The sequence below is a fragment of the Heliangelus exortis genome, chromosome 4, assembly GCF_036169615.1.
Source record: "Heliangelus exortis chromosome 4, bHelExo1.hap1, whole genome shotgun sequence".
Lineage (NCBI taxonomy): Eukaryota > Metazoa > Chordata > Aves > Apodiformes > Trochilidae > Heliangelus > Heliangelus exortis.
Genome location: NC_092425.1, coordinates 28058501 through 28074434, shown reverse-complemented (window position 1 = coordinate 28074434; position 15934 = coordinate 28058501). Strand labels below are relative to the sequence as shown.

At 37.6% G+C, this 15934-nt stretch overlaps 1 protein-coding gene across 2 annotated transcripts in view; it reads right to left on the bottom strand.

Moving 5' to 3' along the window:
* CORIN (corin, serine peptidase) overlaps positions 1 to 15934 on the bottom strand; it is a 116511-nt gene that overhangs the window by 57024 nt on the left and 43553 nt on the right. For both annotated transcript variants that reach the window (XM_071743614.1, XM_071743615.1), the window contains exon 4: positions 11324 to 11534. In XM_071743614.1, the coding sequence (XP_071599715.1) occupies positions 11324 to 11534 (211 nt within the window). The remainder of the gene's footprint in view (positions 1 to 11323; positions 11535 to 15934) is intronic.

Genomic DNA, 15934 nt, shown 5'->3' with positions numbered 1-15934 from the left:
AAAGTGGTATTCAGGTATTAAGTGAAGTAAAAACAACTGTAGGGTATTTCACTGGATCATTTTTTTCAGCCCAAAGTGTTTAAGAACAAGCTCACGCTGGCATGGCTACCAGAACAACTGTTAATCATACCAGTGACTTGCTATTGAGCACTGCAGGGTAATCCACTGTTCCATTCATGGGAGCACAGGCTAAGAATTATCATAGATCTGATGTCTGAGGCAGAAAAAAGGAGTGGGTATTACAATTGTGAGAGACTGCTGGGGGGGGAAACAAACGGGAAAAAAAAAGAGGGAATATGAAAAAATTATGGGAAGAAGAAAATTGAGATTATCCCTTGTGTTTCTACAGTCCTTTAATCACACAAGTTGAAGTGACAAGTTGACACACAAGCCATTGTTAGTTCTAATTTTCACTAATACTTCTGGTGAATTTTTAACAATAAAGACTTCCACAGAGTATAAATGTCACAGAATTAAACTTCTACAGTAGAACCAACACCCACACTCAGCATTACAGTTTTCTTGGTACCCCCTCACACTACTCCAACATGCAGAGCAGCATATTCAGAGCCACTGATTAGAGAGCTACATGAGGCAAGCTCAATGAAAATCACAGTATTACTTTTCAATTTGTGGGTTTGTAAATAAATGGCCTGTTTAAGGTTTCAGTTTCATATAATCAAGAAAACAATGTATTCAGTTTTCATTATTCAGTCTCCAACTTTGTCTTGAAAGCTATTTAGAAATGCAGAGCTAGCTGCACATATGCTTCTGACTTCCCATCTTGTTTTTAGCTCAAACACTTGCACTTTTTTCTTGAAGCAGGCTCCTGTGTGTAAGTACAAAGATGCATCATTCATCTGGAAAAGGACTACACAGGATCCACACTCTGAGAAACATCTAACATCTTAAAGGATAAAAAAGGCCACAGAGGTGATCCTGGCAAAAGGCAGCAGCAACTCAAGGGCATTGAAGAATGGCTCCAGCTGTTTACAGGAGATAAAGGTCTATTATTAATTGGCTGAATTGCTGTCAGATTCCCACTCATCTACCCACTGTGTAGAAGGATTTACAGCTAGTGAAGAAAAACAGTTTTACTCACACACTCATGAATATTTGATCTGTTGTCACCAGATCAGCTATTTCAGATGAGCCATGACAAGAATGCCCTTTCCAAGGAGGGTTTCCAAGAGTTTGAAAAAAAGTCTGGTTTATGCAGTGAGATGAAGAAGATGGAGATAATAAGTGGATTGCCTGCAGCATAGAAAAGCATGCAACCTGTTTATAGGCTAAAGCAACACAAAAATCTCAAACAATATGAAAAAAATGGAATGGAATCCATTCTGTGGGTTCATACAGACACTTTCTATTTTTTTCTTTTAAAAATTACGAGTCCAATTAACTATTCTTTAGTAGTTGCCATACCTGCTGACAACACACAAAAAAAATACATCTAAAGAGTTACACTTGCAAAAGTCTTAGAACAGACCACTGAAAGCCAAGAGTACCTTACTTAGCAAAAAGCTCACACAGAATTCTGAAGGCTGGTCAGACAGAGGATAGAAATGAAAATTTCAGTGAAAGTGGAACTTGGAACAAAACCAAAGATATCATTAGGTTTAAAAGACAGATCAATCTCATAGATACCCTAATTTAACACAGCTTTCTAGACCTCATGCTTTCCTGTGCACTCCAGAGAGCTGTCAAAAGGAGGACCTCAAGAATCAGGCAAAAGTTAGAAACTCTTGAGCCGCATCTTGTCAGGAATCCTAAAGAATCCCAGACACACCTATCACTCATTTACACTCTAGGCTCCTCTCTGTCAAGTAGCAATTCTTAATCCATTATCTTGCTGCTTCCTCACATTAAAGTTACTTCATGAACAATTTAAGCCAGCAGGAACAGATGTCACTGAAAGCAAGAAGCTGTCCTACCCCTTCTGAACCCTTCCCCACCCTCTCTTCTTTCGCTTCTTGTGCCAGCATGACACAACTTCATGCTGCTACACAATGAATCAAATCAGTCACTCCCAGTTTAATTCAGAACAGTTTCTCGATCCAATATGTCACGGAGCTGAACTCCTGTCAGACCGTGGAAAGGGAACTGCTGAGCTGTAGGAAAACAAGCTGGGAAATTAAGTGAGACTGATTATTTCACCAGCACTTCCATATTATATCAACTTAAAGTCTACCTTGGTGGTATAGTACATGTTCTTCAGAGATATTATAGAACTTCCATCCTTAGGGATAACAAAACTAAACAGAAATGACCCTGACCAACCTCATCCATCTTTAAAATTTACCACGATCTGAGCAAGGGGATGAACTAGAAGAGCTCCAGAGGTCCCTTCCCACCTGCATGATCCTGTGATTCTAACTTGCCTGTTCTGCAAGCCTGTGAGTAGAGTGGTGCTTAGCACTATGGTTTCCAGAAAGGGGATAATAACTTCTCACAGCAAAGACAAACTTATGAAAGGTTAATGTCTCACTCACTGAATTGTCATTAGTTCTCATTAACTGCAGATGGTTTAAAAGTTATTTGTTAATAAGCTGGGCACTAGAAGAGGCAAAACATGAGCTGAAAATATATGAATTCTCAGAGAATCTTTAAGCACTCCTCAATCCAAAAACCTTCTTGGTCTTTTAACTTCTGCACAAGACAGTATACTCATATTTACTATAAGGGTTTTGCTATAGTAGGATAAAATGGCCCCTCCTGTATACCTTCCTGTTTTTTTGCCCTGGTGAACAAGTCTGATGGGAAAATATCAGTGTTGATACTCCCACAGTGTTTGTGAAAATGCAAGGTTTTACTAGAACCTCATGTCCTACAATTGTTGCAATTTATTGGGTGAAATAAATCTCATATTACAAAAAAGTGTGTTTTTCTAGCAGATATAATAAATTGCCAAACAAACACTAACAAAATGTTCATGTTGTGATTTATTATAATCAAGCATTTCAATTACGTGAATGATCAGTATCTATAAGTAAAACTGTATTATATGTGTAGGAGGCTATCCTATGATCCCTACTTAACATACCAACATAGAAACCAGAAACCACAACTCATAATAGATAATACACACAGAAAAATATTACAACAGAGCTGGAGGCAATCAATTAGTAAAGTATACATTTAGGAAATAGATAATCCTCCTGATTTCCTTTCTGCCTCCCCTTCTCTTAATTCCTCTGAGTAGCAATGGGAAATACATTTCCAAAAGAGAAATTCCCATGACCAGACTGTTCTCAAAAATTTTCTTCCACCTGATAGCCTTTTTCAGAATTGTCACAGTTGGAAAAGACCTCTAAGATTTTAACTATAGCCTAATACATATCTTCCAAAAAAAAAACAAAAAACAAAAAAACCCATCCACACTTTGAAAGAAGATTCTTTTATGATTCTGAAGTTTTCATGGTCAGTAGATTCTATTAGTGGAGAGCATGAAACACTGTCTGCAAGTTTGATGCTGCTGGCTATGACAAAAGCTGGCTTCACAGCCATTGGGCCACAGCCATCATTCTGGCCAATGTAGGATGCCATTTACTACAGCTTTATGTTATTTTTGTCCTGGTTTCAAGAAAACAGAATCACAGGCCAGCCATGGAGGGAAGGCAATTAGCAGCCCCAAGTTGCCCAGTAGTTTCAGTCAGGCCAGTGGCCCCAAGCTGAGGCACAGATGTGTCTCACAGGAGTCTGCTTAGGGTGCAGAGTTCCTCTTCCTGAGATTTTTCTGTCTTGGGTTCCTGCTGCTCCTCCTGAGTACAAGATGCTATACTTTAGCTTTGTATTTGTATTAATTTTTTAAATCAGTAAATCTGTTCTCCTTTCCACCCATAGGGCTTTTCTCTTTTTTTCCCTGATTTCCTGTCTGGCTGGGTAGGGAACATTGGGTGACATAGCAACTGCTACAGTTTAGTCCCAGGTAAAAACTAAATGGAGACACTTTTATAATTTTAATTTTTTAATTCATTTCTTAAGCAATACCTTCCTTGACGATCCTTGTCATCTTTCCAAACTGGAAATACCAGTATTTATAAATAGCCTCAATTTGTGGCGGGTAGGACTGTAAAGCACAGTTCTCTGAATGGAAGGAAAAATATTCTTTCAAGTACCTAATTTGTCTGTCTCACTTCCCCTGTATTTTGTCCCTGTTTTTTTCCTTCCCCTACACTGCATCTGCCATCTACTGGCACATGACTGCATACTAACTTGCCATCAGAGATGGGACTTCAGGACCTTTTATGTAAGGGTCTGTACCCACCTCCAGTGCCACCATTACCTACTGGGAGGGCCAGTGACACGGAGAGTTTTTCTTAGGCCCACCCATATTAGCTGAGCCATGACACGGACAGAGAAGCTTACAGAGATTATGACTTGTCAGAGATGTGCAAGACAAAATTTTGGGGATTAACTTCTTTAAAGTATATCCATAGATACATAAACTTTATAAACTGAAGTAAACAGAATATGAAGTAAACAGATTTTCTCTTCTACTTCCCTTATCTTTCTAGCTTCCAACAGTCATGACAAAGAACTGACCACTTCTTAGAGCAACATTCTTGCCAAATTTCAAGTTCTATTGATTAAATACTGGAAGATACTAGGAACTTTTGATGATTACAGAAATGCTTTTTCATAAACAATCCATTTTTTTTCTTTTATTTATACACACCTGGAGAAATGGTCCTCTAAGAAAGCATGTCAGTCAGCTTCAAATATCAGACTTTTGGCCAATGCCCCACCATCACCTATGCTTTTCCTAGCACTCTTTGCAAAAACAAACTTTATATTTGTCACCTTAATATTGTCTCAGCTTGGGGCTAAGTAGCAATGAGTCCTGAGGGTATAAGAATTACATGCTGACTTCAAGGTCTGAGTTTTGAGGGACAAAGCAAAGTGTAATCTTCTCATTAATACATTTTAGGTCAACACCCATCTTTTAGAAATATGTGAGCATGCCTTTCTTTGAAGTTAGATGCAAACAAGATGGTTCTTAATGTTTCTTTGTATCTCTTATAGAACATGTTCTAGTCACAGAACAGCAGAAATAAAATCTTGTTTCTTGGACAATTCTTTCCTCAGGGCAGGAGTCAGGATTTGTTTTCTTCGAATTCCTTTCTCTGTCCAAATACTCTGGCAGTTTCTCAATTGACACTGTAGATTTTCTTTGCCCATGTGTATCCATTTATTACTTACTTAGTTTTCTGTTTGATCTATCTCTGAATTGATTCACTGTCCTTTTATTTAGGAAAAGTATTCAGGTATGTTCAGCACGTTTACTGAAATATGGTTTTAATCATGACTCTGCATGTGACATCAGTTGTTGTACACAGGTATTTCCAGAAGGGCACAGCAATTATTTAGTGCTCTTTTACAGATATCTTAAGCAAGGATTTTTGCTCCTTTGAAACCTTACCCTGTGCATTACACCTGTCAACCATTTCACTTTGTTGCTGTTATAACCAGTTCTGTTTCACCTTCAATTAGTGTATTATCAACTTAAGGGCAGACTGGGGCTGAAACTGAGTAATTACTTTGAGCAGAAAGGGTGTGCTAACTCTGCCACTAGCAACTCTATCCTCAATATTTTACTTCTGAAAGAGTTAGACCATGCAATTACTGTAAGTGAAATCACAGCTATTGGAAGGCATACTGACTGGTATGAAGGATGAAATAAAAGAAAAACATATTCATGTGTTCTGCTGCTCTGAGCTTTCTCAATTACCAGATAGCCTGGTGTTCCTCAGTTTTTCTGCTATACAGTAGCAATTACCTCAATTTCCTTAGAAGAACGCATTAAATAAAGAATGAAAGACAAAACCACATAATAACAGTGGCTGATAGAGCACAGTACTAGTGTAGGCAAGCATTCACAACTTTATCACACTGTCTTCCTCTCTAATTTTTGTATTCAATTTTGACAGGATTTAACTATGTATGTTTTTCATTAACTGTATCTCCAAGGCTGTGTGGTTCAAGTCACAATTGTGCTTACACAAACAACTAGCTTTAAAAACTATGTATTCAAAGACAGATTTTACAGCAATGTGTTTTCTTCAACATAGTCAATCTATTGGATTTCCAAGAGCTCGAAGCCAAGACATGACAATATTTAAAACAAAAAAAGTGATTTCAAACATTCTAGATATAAAGCACTTCACCCAGTGACTACCACCTCTGCTTTATTCACGACTGAAAGTTTGACATTTATAATCTTCTGTTTCAGGGCTGATTAATAGAATAATACATGGATCTCCCTGACAAAGAATCATTGCCAAAACTCCACCCAAAGTATCATGTTTGAGTTGTGTTAACTTGCTTCATCTAATTAGACACCACACCATCAAAAAGAAACTGTAGTAAAAGGAAGAAGCAACTCCCACAGAGTGTGAAAAGCCAGACTGCAAACTCAGGAAACAACTGGTAGCCATTTCATAAGCATCTGAAAGCAGCTTCCACCCCATATGCTTGGGTCATGGCAAGAACATAAGGCAGTGCAGGTAGGAGAAAAAAGTTTTCAGTACTTACTTCAAAGAGGACTCCCAAAGTGTAACCTCATGAATGTGTAAAATTTAACATTTAAGAGCTGCACAATGGCAAAGTTGTCTGTCCAGCTATAATTTGGCATTTCCACAGAAGCATGTTATAAAAACAGAACATAGCAGCCATGTCACTGACTGCCTATCACACAGCTTACCCGGAGTTCCTAGCAGCTGGGACTTTGCCTTGGCAAATTTACAGGCTTTTGGTATCAAAATTAGGTAGATTAAAGCAAGACTAAAACATGCCAGTGGAGGATTGCCTATCCAAACTCATATAGATTCATACATCAGTCATACACAATTACACCCACTATGGACTTCGCATAATAGATACCAGCTTAAATGTATGCTGATAGCTTCTTCAAAGTCTTAAAAAAAAAATCTCATTAGCTATGTAAACAAAATCTATGTGACTCAGTCAACTCTTTTTCTCCTGAACACTACAAAAGCTTCAATTACCTCTAGAAATTGTTTTTATATAGTGTCTTGTTATTTTTAAAAATCTAAATGTGCACTGTGATTTAAAAAAAAAAAAAAAAATCACACACACAAAAAAATTTAATTTCACTACAAGTGGGAGAAACAAAAACCATGAATAAGCTTATAATGCAGTTCACCAAAGCAGGAAAGGGAAGCAGCCACTGCACTGATCTCATCCATGGGTTACAGAAAACATGACAGACAAATCCCTTACTCTATGAAGTTCCTTGTAACTCATCCCAAATTTCTTTTGTATTGATGTTGGCTTATCATAAAAGACACCACTCATTTCTGAATTTTTTTGGACCTAACATCTTATTCTTATTTATGTCCATAATGAAGATTCAACATTTTTTTTTCTGTTTATAAACTATCAAAAAAAAAAAAAAAAAAAAAAAAGATGAAGGTAATGATTAACACAAAAATAATTTTAAAAATCAGTTACTGTTATGATACTGTTATGAGTCATAACAGAGGAGCTATTCAAGGGTATAGCACACACTGTTCACATCTTCTCAGTACCTTTTTCCTACTAGCCTACTTTTCATTAATTAATTCCCCCACACTCAACACACCATGTAGCCCTATTCTGACCAGTTTTTTTTTCTACAAGTCTTTATCTGGCTACTGTTATGTGTAGCATTGATATCAGAGCACAACAAAAAATATGTGTTATATGCAGACATTGACATGACAAACTCCTTTGTGAGAAAGAGCCTGACAATCAAAGACATTTTCCCTTCATTTAGAATGAACCTGAGAGAGAGAAAAAAAAAAACAACAAAAAACCAGCTACTATGAATGTGACAGTATTACTTTCTCTTTACTTGCTTCATTCATCTGGGCTATAAACTTTCAGAGGCAGGAGTCTGCCCCTCAGTGAATATTTGTACAGCCTCCAACATAAAAAACCGTCTCAGATGGACTCTTTAAGCCCCAACTGAAAACAAACCAGTTCACAACTTTATTTCAAAGAAGTCTGTCATGAAAAAAAAAAAAAAAAACATACTGAGTAAACAGAGATAGAAATGCAAGGTGACAGCAGATTATGCTTTTTCATTTGCATTGCCCTAATACTATTTTCTGGGCAGAGCTCAAATTAAATTTGATTTAACTGAGTTGATTGCACATCCAGTTGCTGGAATTATATACATCATTCTAAATTAAGGTATTTTAAATGCCACACATGATTTTCATTGCACTAAGATACAGATGAACAATTTTTAAGAGCAACAGTATTGCAGTGGTACTCAGAAATCCCAGTACCTAACAACACTGTGTGTAACACAAACACTGAAGATGCGCCCTGCTAGAAACTTAATTTCCTTCAGCTGTTGTTTAATACAGTACATAGAAACACACGAAAGAGAAACGTGAAACAGACAAGTTTAAATATCAGAGCATAGCTACACAATGACAATGCCCTGGATGCTCAAGATTAGTGTTTTTAAATTTCCTTCGTGTTGCTTCATGTAAGGAACTCTTGTCAGTATTGCTCCCGTGACTGCAGCTGCCAGAACAGACTCTCTCCCAAGATATGGAAAGACATCTGAGCATCATGAGTTTCGTTCCTTCTCTACTGTACAAGCAGCATATGACAAATTATGCTTTGCACAGAATTGAAACAATTTCACTGTAAACTGAAGAAATACTGATACATGAAAAAATTATGATCAGAGCTGCTCTGCCAATTAGAATTAAACAGCTGTAATGGATTGGAGGCACTAGTGACAATGTCAGCAGCAGCTGTTCTCCATACTAGTGTATGTTTTGTGATACTCTATGTAAAAAAACAACCACACTGCCGAAACAGGGCTACTGCATATGGATATATTCCTATTTATCATCAACACAGTCTTTCCACAGTGGGTCTTCTGCTTCTGCTTCAGTATGTTTCTAACTCCCAGATTCCCCTATTCAACATACCTAAAACAGGCCTCTCCCTCTTACCTATCTGCACTCAATACAAAGTAAATTCCTTCTTACTATACCAAGAGCTTTTCATACCAAGAGCTTTCTCCAGATATCACCAAGAGGAATTACAGGGAAGGGAGAAGGAAGGGATAGGTTGAAGGGGAAGAAAAAGTATTAGATAACTACTTTATGCAGATATAATGCTCTTTAAAATCATTATTCTTGGCTTTGCTATACATCTGTTTGTCTGCAATAACGGAATGCTGTAAGAAAAATAGTAATCACAAAAATCACTCTTGCCAAAAAAAAAAAAAAAACAACAACTCTATTTAAGAAGTGGAAGTTAAATTAGGACAACCCAGGTTTAGCAAACTAGGTTTAACAAACCAGCACTCTGTCTACCCTTACAATTCTTCCTGTACTTGCCACTCAGCCTACACTTTCAGAGTCATCCATTACATACACAGCAGACATAATTATGTAAAGTGAAATCAGATTCTAACATCATCCTGCATCATTTACAGTCTCATACTGGAGTTTCTTCACAATCAGCCTCCAGGGGCCATAAAAATTTAAACAAAAAATATTTTAAAATAAGAATAGAAGGAGGGATTGTGACCTCCGGAACATAAACCAGGACATGGAAATTCAGTTCCAGCTTTGACATTATAAATTAATGGCAGAAGGTCAATGCTGTGGCAAAAAAAAAAAAAACAAAAAAACAAACAAACAAACAAAAAAAAACAACCCAAAAACCAAAACCCTGACTCTGGAACATCAAAGTATTTTGGTTACCACCCAAAACTAGACCCAAACTAAACATGTTCCACACTTCAGCCTAACTTCTGGGGTTTTTTAAAATTAGCAAGTCATGTTGTAAGCCCTGCAAGATGTCTTCAAGAAAAAAATGGAAAAGGAAAAGTAAAAATCTTACCCTTTCATGACTGATTGATGATTGATTTATGAGCTTTTCACTTTTGACACACAGCACTTATTCTCAAAAGGCTTGTGAAAGTCAAAGTCCAAACAAGGCAGAACAAGTAAAGCAACAAAGAGAGGATCTCTCCTGTTAATGAACATTTCAATTTTATTACCTGAACCTACTTTTCTTATTTTGTTCCATGACTTCCAGAAACAGTATGTAGCTTAAAACTGTATGCTATCTGATTCCTTAATTGGAACAATTGTCATAGTGAATTTGAGCCGGGGAGATATAATTAACAGAGCACTGAAATAACAGGGTTAATTCAAAATAATTTTTGATAGGCACACAGGTGTACTTGGACTAAACAGCTCAGCCAGTCTGATGGTCAGTTTTGTTCCACTGTTACCCATGCTGCCTTACCTCTACCCTACTCTTACCCATATAATCACCTGTACACTTTTTTCTGATTTGAGTTTTTGGCAGTTTAGTGAGCTTAATTAATTAGCCAGCCCAGGTCAGCCCAGGTCACTCAGGTGCAATGGAGATGGCAGCATGGTTTGTCTGGAGTGGGACTGTACCTTTCACTGGCAATTATACTTTAGGTCAGCTTATCTAAATTCATGAAGATTTTTCATAAGCATCCTATCCCTTCTAAACTTCCCAGCTTTTGGTTTCTTGGTTCTGTTAACAGAATCACTTGCTCAGTTGGCATGTTCTCTTCCACTGAATTTCACAGTGGAGAAATTGGAAAAAAATGAGAAATGAAAAGTAGGAGAGAGAATTCTACAGTCTCTCTTTCCCTGTCCAGAAACATCACAGGTTGTGCAGATACTCTTTTTTTTCTTTTTTATGTTATTTTTGCACTGTTAAGCTCACTATTCCTTCTTTGAATCAAACTCAATGAAAAGCATGCATGCACATGATGCTACTGCTGTGTAATTATGTAAATGCAGAAATTGAGACATGCTTTTTAAGCTTCCAGAACAGTTTATGTCACTCTGAATACATCTAGCTAATCTAATACCATAAAAAATCATTTAATACATTAACTTTTCTGAAGGAAAAGACTAAAAAAACCTGTTCAATTTAACTACAGCTACCACATTCTATGCCAATACTATAACTATCCAATGCATTTATGTTGTTAGAAAGCATTCCATTTAGACTTATCCAGACTGGAGAAATGAGTTACAAGAATTTTGGACAGCTTTTTCTGAAGAAAATAATCTGGCTGCCTTAATATTACAGGGTTTTTTTTCATACACTGGAAGTATTATTCCTGAGAGAACTCTATTGCAGCAGGTTTATCATGGAAGAAATGTTGCGAATAGCTTTGGCAGACAGGGGGTTGCAGTGAGAAGGTCATAGGCTTAGTTTGGATCTACCCTTGTCTGATTATACAAATTATTTTACCACAATTGGCTCTAGTCACTGACTGATTTTCATTCCCAAATACCTGTCATCACCGTCACTGATGCATTCAGGAAGAGCAAGACTACAGCCAAACAGCATGATGTGTTGATAGCAGCTGAGACGATTGAGATAACTGAAGAACTTCAGGAACTTTTCCATTTCAATACTTTTGACAATGGAAAAAACTGAAGTTACAGTGGTGTAGTTATATGGCAGCATTTGGCACTGGCTGTTGGTGATATTTATGCAGGCACCTGCGAAATCAAAACAATATATTTAGAACAAAAGTATCACCAGCTAACAGTTGGTTCAAATCATATATTGAATGGACTAGTCAGAACACATATTACTTAACCAACCCCTTTACCTCACAACTAAGATGTCATTCTATTATATTATCATAATGCTGTAAAAAAAAATTATCTGAGGAAAAAAGAAATCTAGAGAAGCTTGGTAGCTGAGTTGGGAAACCCAAATAAACTCTAATTTTCACAATCCTCTGACCCTCTACAAATCTTGACTAGAAAAAACACAGCTTTCTTTCTGACACAGGTTGGATGAACACACCATCAGAATAGTCTGGGTACAGCCAAGTTTCACTGAAATGAAGAATGGAAGTCATACAAAAAAATTAAGGCTATTGTATTCTGAAGCTGTTGTGGTGTTTTCATGAAGTTTCTCTTTTGTCTACCATTTCATTTTGCAGCTGGCTTTCCTGACAAAATCATCAACTTGCTTGCCTGTTTTTCCCAAGATGATGGATTAACCACCACAGTCTTTCTTCTCTATCCTACCAACACAGAATTATCTGATTTTACAGGCTGAACACCTATCTTGTCCTAAACTGCTGTTCCACTCCCAGCCCAGCAGAGCAACATTTCTCACCAGGGGCAGTGAGTGAGCTGTCAGCAGTGCATGGGTAACGTGCTACATGAAGCTCTAAGAGTGAGCTTCACAAGCCATACCCCAAATTCAGAATTTTCATTACGAACTATTGAAATCTAATATTTATGACAGCTCCCTACTTCAATGAAGGCCTTTCTAGGTCATCCAGTCATGCTCTGGACGCATTTTTTTCACACTTAGAGCATACCCACATTGTACAATAATCAGGGAGCTCAGTCAATTCTCAAGACCAGACTTGGGCACTAATAGTGCTGTACACAAATCAACCTCGTGCTAAATGACCATTCCAACTCTAGCCTTCTGAACAGGAAAAACTTGGGGAGGGTTAGATAATAAAAAATTTTAGCACTGAAAGGTTTGTCAAGCACTGGAACAGGCTGCCTAGGAAAGTTGGTTGAGTCCCCTACCTCCTTAGAGATATTTAAAAGTTGTGTAGATGTGGTGCTTAAGGACATGGTTTAGTGGTGGATGTGGCAGTGTTGGGTTAATGGTTGGATTTGATCATGTTAAAGGTTGTTTCCAACCAAATAAATTTTATGACTCTTGAGCCTATTCAAGCTCTGGCACCCCCATTATTATCTGAGCAAAGGCCCAAACTGGGTGGATCATTTCCATAATAAAACATTTTGGGTCTGATTTCTTCGAAGGATTGTGTGGGTTATTGGTACTTAGTCTGCCAATTTGATAAAATTTGGGAATATAAAGCACACAAGATGCAGCTCTAAGATGCAGCTTTGTAAGCTTTCAGTCTAAGCACAGTCTTCACTGTCGAAATGTACTATTGACAAATTCTCATATCTGTGGACAAATACAGCCTCACATAAGAGTAGGGAAAGCAAAGCACAATGAAGAAAAATTTCATTAGAGCTTTTTTGAGTTGCAATTTATTTGAAGGGGCAGAAAAAAAAAAAGATGGGTTGGTTTTAAATTTTATCTCGACATGGTAAAAAAAAAAAAAAAAAGAAGAATCCTTTTTATCAGTGCCTGGTGAGTGTACTCAAAGCTCCCCTTTTATTTTCTCCCTTTTCAAAAATTTTGACAAAAAATAAAGAATTTAATATTGCCCCACTGAAACAATAGCAAATCTGCTCCCTCATTCTATTCAAGAAAACTATGTCCACAAGTCCACGTAAGATTCCCCCTCCACCCCCTACTGATGACAAGAAAATCTTAGCAGTATACATTCATCTTCTGCTACAATCTCCTCTCACTTCCACAATACCAGGACTAATCACAGGAATCACATTTTTCCATGTAATTAAAAGGGACAGATTTTCCATTCAGAATTAAAAGTAAATGCTGGGAGATCAGCAAAAAAGCCTTATGCCTCCTAACTGAGAATTTTCAAAACTGCAGAGTGGATTTCCCCAAAGTGACTATATAAGTACCACATGCCAATTACTTTCAGTGCAACTTCTGCCCTGACATTTTATAGGTATTTCTGAAAAATACCACCGAGATGAATGTCAAATCTATTTTTTAGGCCATGAGACCAAAATCTGGTGATATTAAAATAGCTTTCCAGGGGAAAGAGGAAAAAAAGATGGAGGGAGGAAATTCACTTCAGAACCACAAAGTTTTCTTTTAAAAGATGCCATCTCTTTAATGACTACTCACATTGAGACTTTGGCACAATATCTTGACCTGCTATAAAAATGTAAAATCACCCTCCATTTTTTCCTGACAGAGTAGGGTTACAGTTCCTTAGAGCTATCTAATCTTTTAGCACTTCTCAGTGGCTGGAAAATACAGCACTGAATTGACCATTCATGGCCAAGAAGATGGAATTTTATAGCAATTATACAAGAACTTTTAAAACAAAGAGAGATGGAAAGAGGGACTGCCCTTGCAACAGAACCATGATCCATCATCAGTTCAATGAATCTTGCATTCCTGTAAAACAACATCAATTCAGTATTAATCCCAGACACATTCATATCCTGTAACACTCATCTGGAAAGCAGGTGCCTGGGTTAGAACCTTGTCTATTTAACACAGGTCCTCAGTGAATTTCTTCCATCTGTCATTCCATCATTCACCTTGCAAGTAAACTGCAGTGCAGCAGGTATGTCCCATACCCTGCACACCTCTAAGTCAAAAAACCATGATTTCACTGTAATAGAAATTGCTTTAAGTGTTACATACACCTTAGCTTCTCAGTGCAGCAGTACCAAATGCCAGAGTCTCAAAAACTTTCTCTGATGAATTGAGAAAAGCTCATAGACATTTAGCCCTGCAGAGAACTCATAAGCTGAGGAGCAACACTGCCCAGAGCTGAGAGCAGAGATGCCCCAGTCCTCTCCATGCAAGCCCACAGCCTCTCACCCAGCAGCTGGCAGACATCCCCTTACTGCTTTGCAGGGAATATCTCAAGGTCCAGACAAATGCCTAAGTTGGTCCTGCTTCCAGTAACATGTTGATCATACTTCCAGAGCATGGTTGTTTCACCTTAGTAATTATTTTTTAAATAATCAGAAAACATGAATAATTATATGGCAGTCATAAATATAAGAAAAGAATGCATTAAACCTCAAAATTCATAAATAATCTACCAAAATTTCTGAATCCTGCTCCATATGTAAGGCTAAGTGTGTTTTATAAATAATATGACCCTGCAATGCCAGAATGCTCATCTGACTGATGGAGTAACATACTAAACATGTTCCAAACCAAGCAGGAAACAGATCAGAGAAGTAGATTCAGAATACACATAAAGCCTCAGCCTACTTGGTTTTCTCCAGTAAAGATTCACTAATTATGGGGAACACAAGGCACACAAACTAGTTTTGCCAATACCTAGAGGGCTGAAAATAATTAAAAAAAGAGCAGTGAATGGAAATAAAAACTTGTGAAACAACTGTTGATCAGAGCAGTATGGTTCCTAATTATATGGGTCATTTCTAGCATTCATCTAAATTAAGTTTTCTGTTTACCACCAGATATTGCCAGATGGACTGAACTGGTATAAAAGAGCTTCCTTCTACTCTAGCAATTGCAATGCAAGTCTACAGTTTCACATTCCATGCTGCTGAAACTAATTTAAACAACACACTTTCCCCTTCCCTCTCCCCTCTTCAGATTGTTCCCAGATTGTTCCCAGAATGTTCACAGCATTATCTATGGACTGTGTCTGCACATAGGGAACTGGACTTGAGGACTAAGCACTGGAAACAACCACCCACATTCATTTCCCAAAAAGCAATGCTTATGGCAGTCCCAAAGAAATGCAACTGGAACTGCAGCTTAAGCTTGATTAATAACTTTACTTTTAAGACATTTAACAATCCCTGTATTGTTAAGGTCATGATTCCTTACCCAACCCAAAGTAGTTGTTGCCTCTGGATATTTTTGAGGCCATGCAATGAACCAGCCCCGGACATGGATAAAAAACAGCCTTTTCTCTCCTCTCCTGCCACACTTCTAAATTTTTTGTGGGCACAGGGTGGAGGAAAGAAAAGAGGGAGAAAATTAACTGTCACCTGGATCAGATCATTGAGTTGAATAGCTTTTTGACAGGAAAAACATTTGTTCTAGCAGAATAGCAGAAGAAGGGCAGTGGCTGGAAACAATGGGTAAGCTCAGAGCTTGCTAAGAGGAGCTGAAGCAGTGCTTTTGCAGAATGTATCATCACTGTCCCAAAGCACTTTGAAAGGGAAGGAATATTTGAATTGCACCATCAGAGTCAGTTCCTGTCTAATGAGAAATGAAAGAACATCTTTAAAAATGGCTTAATAAATTTGGTGTAACT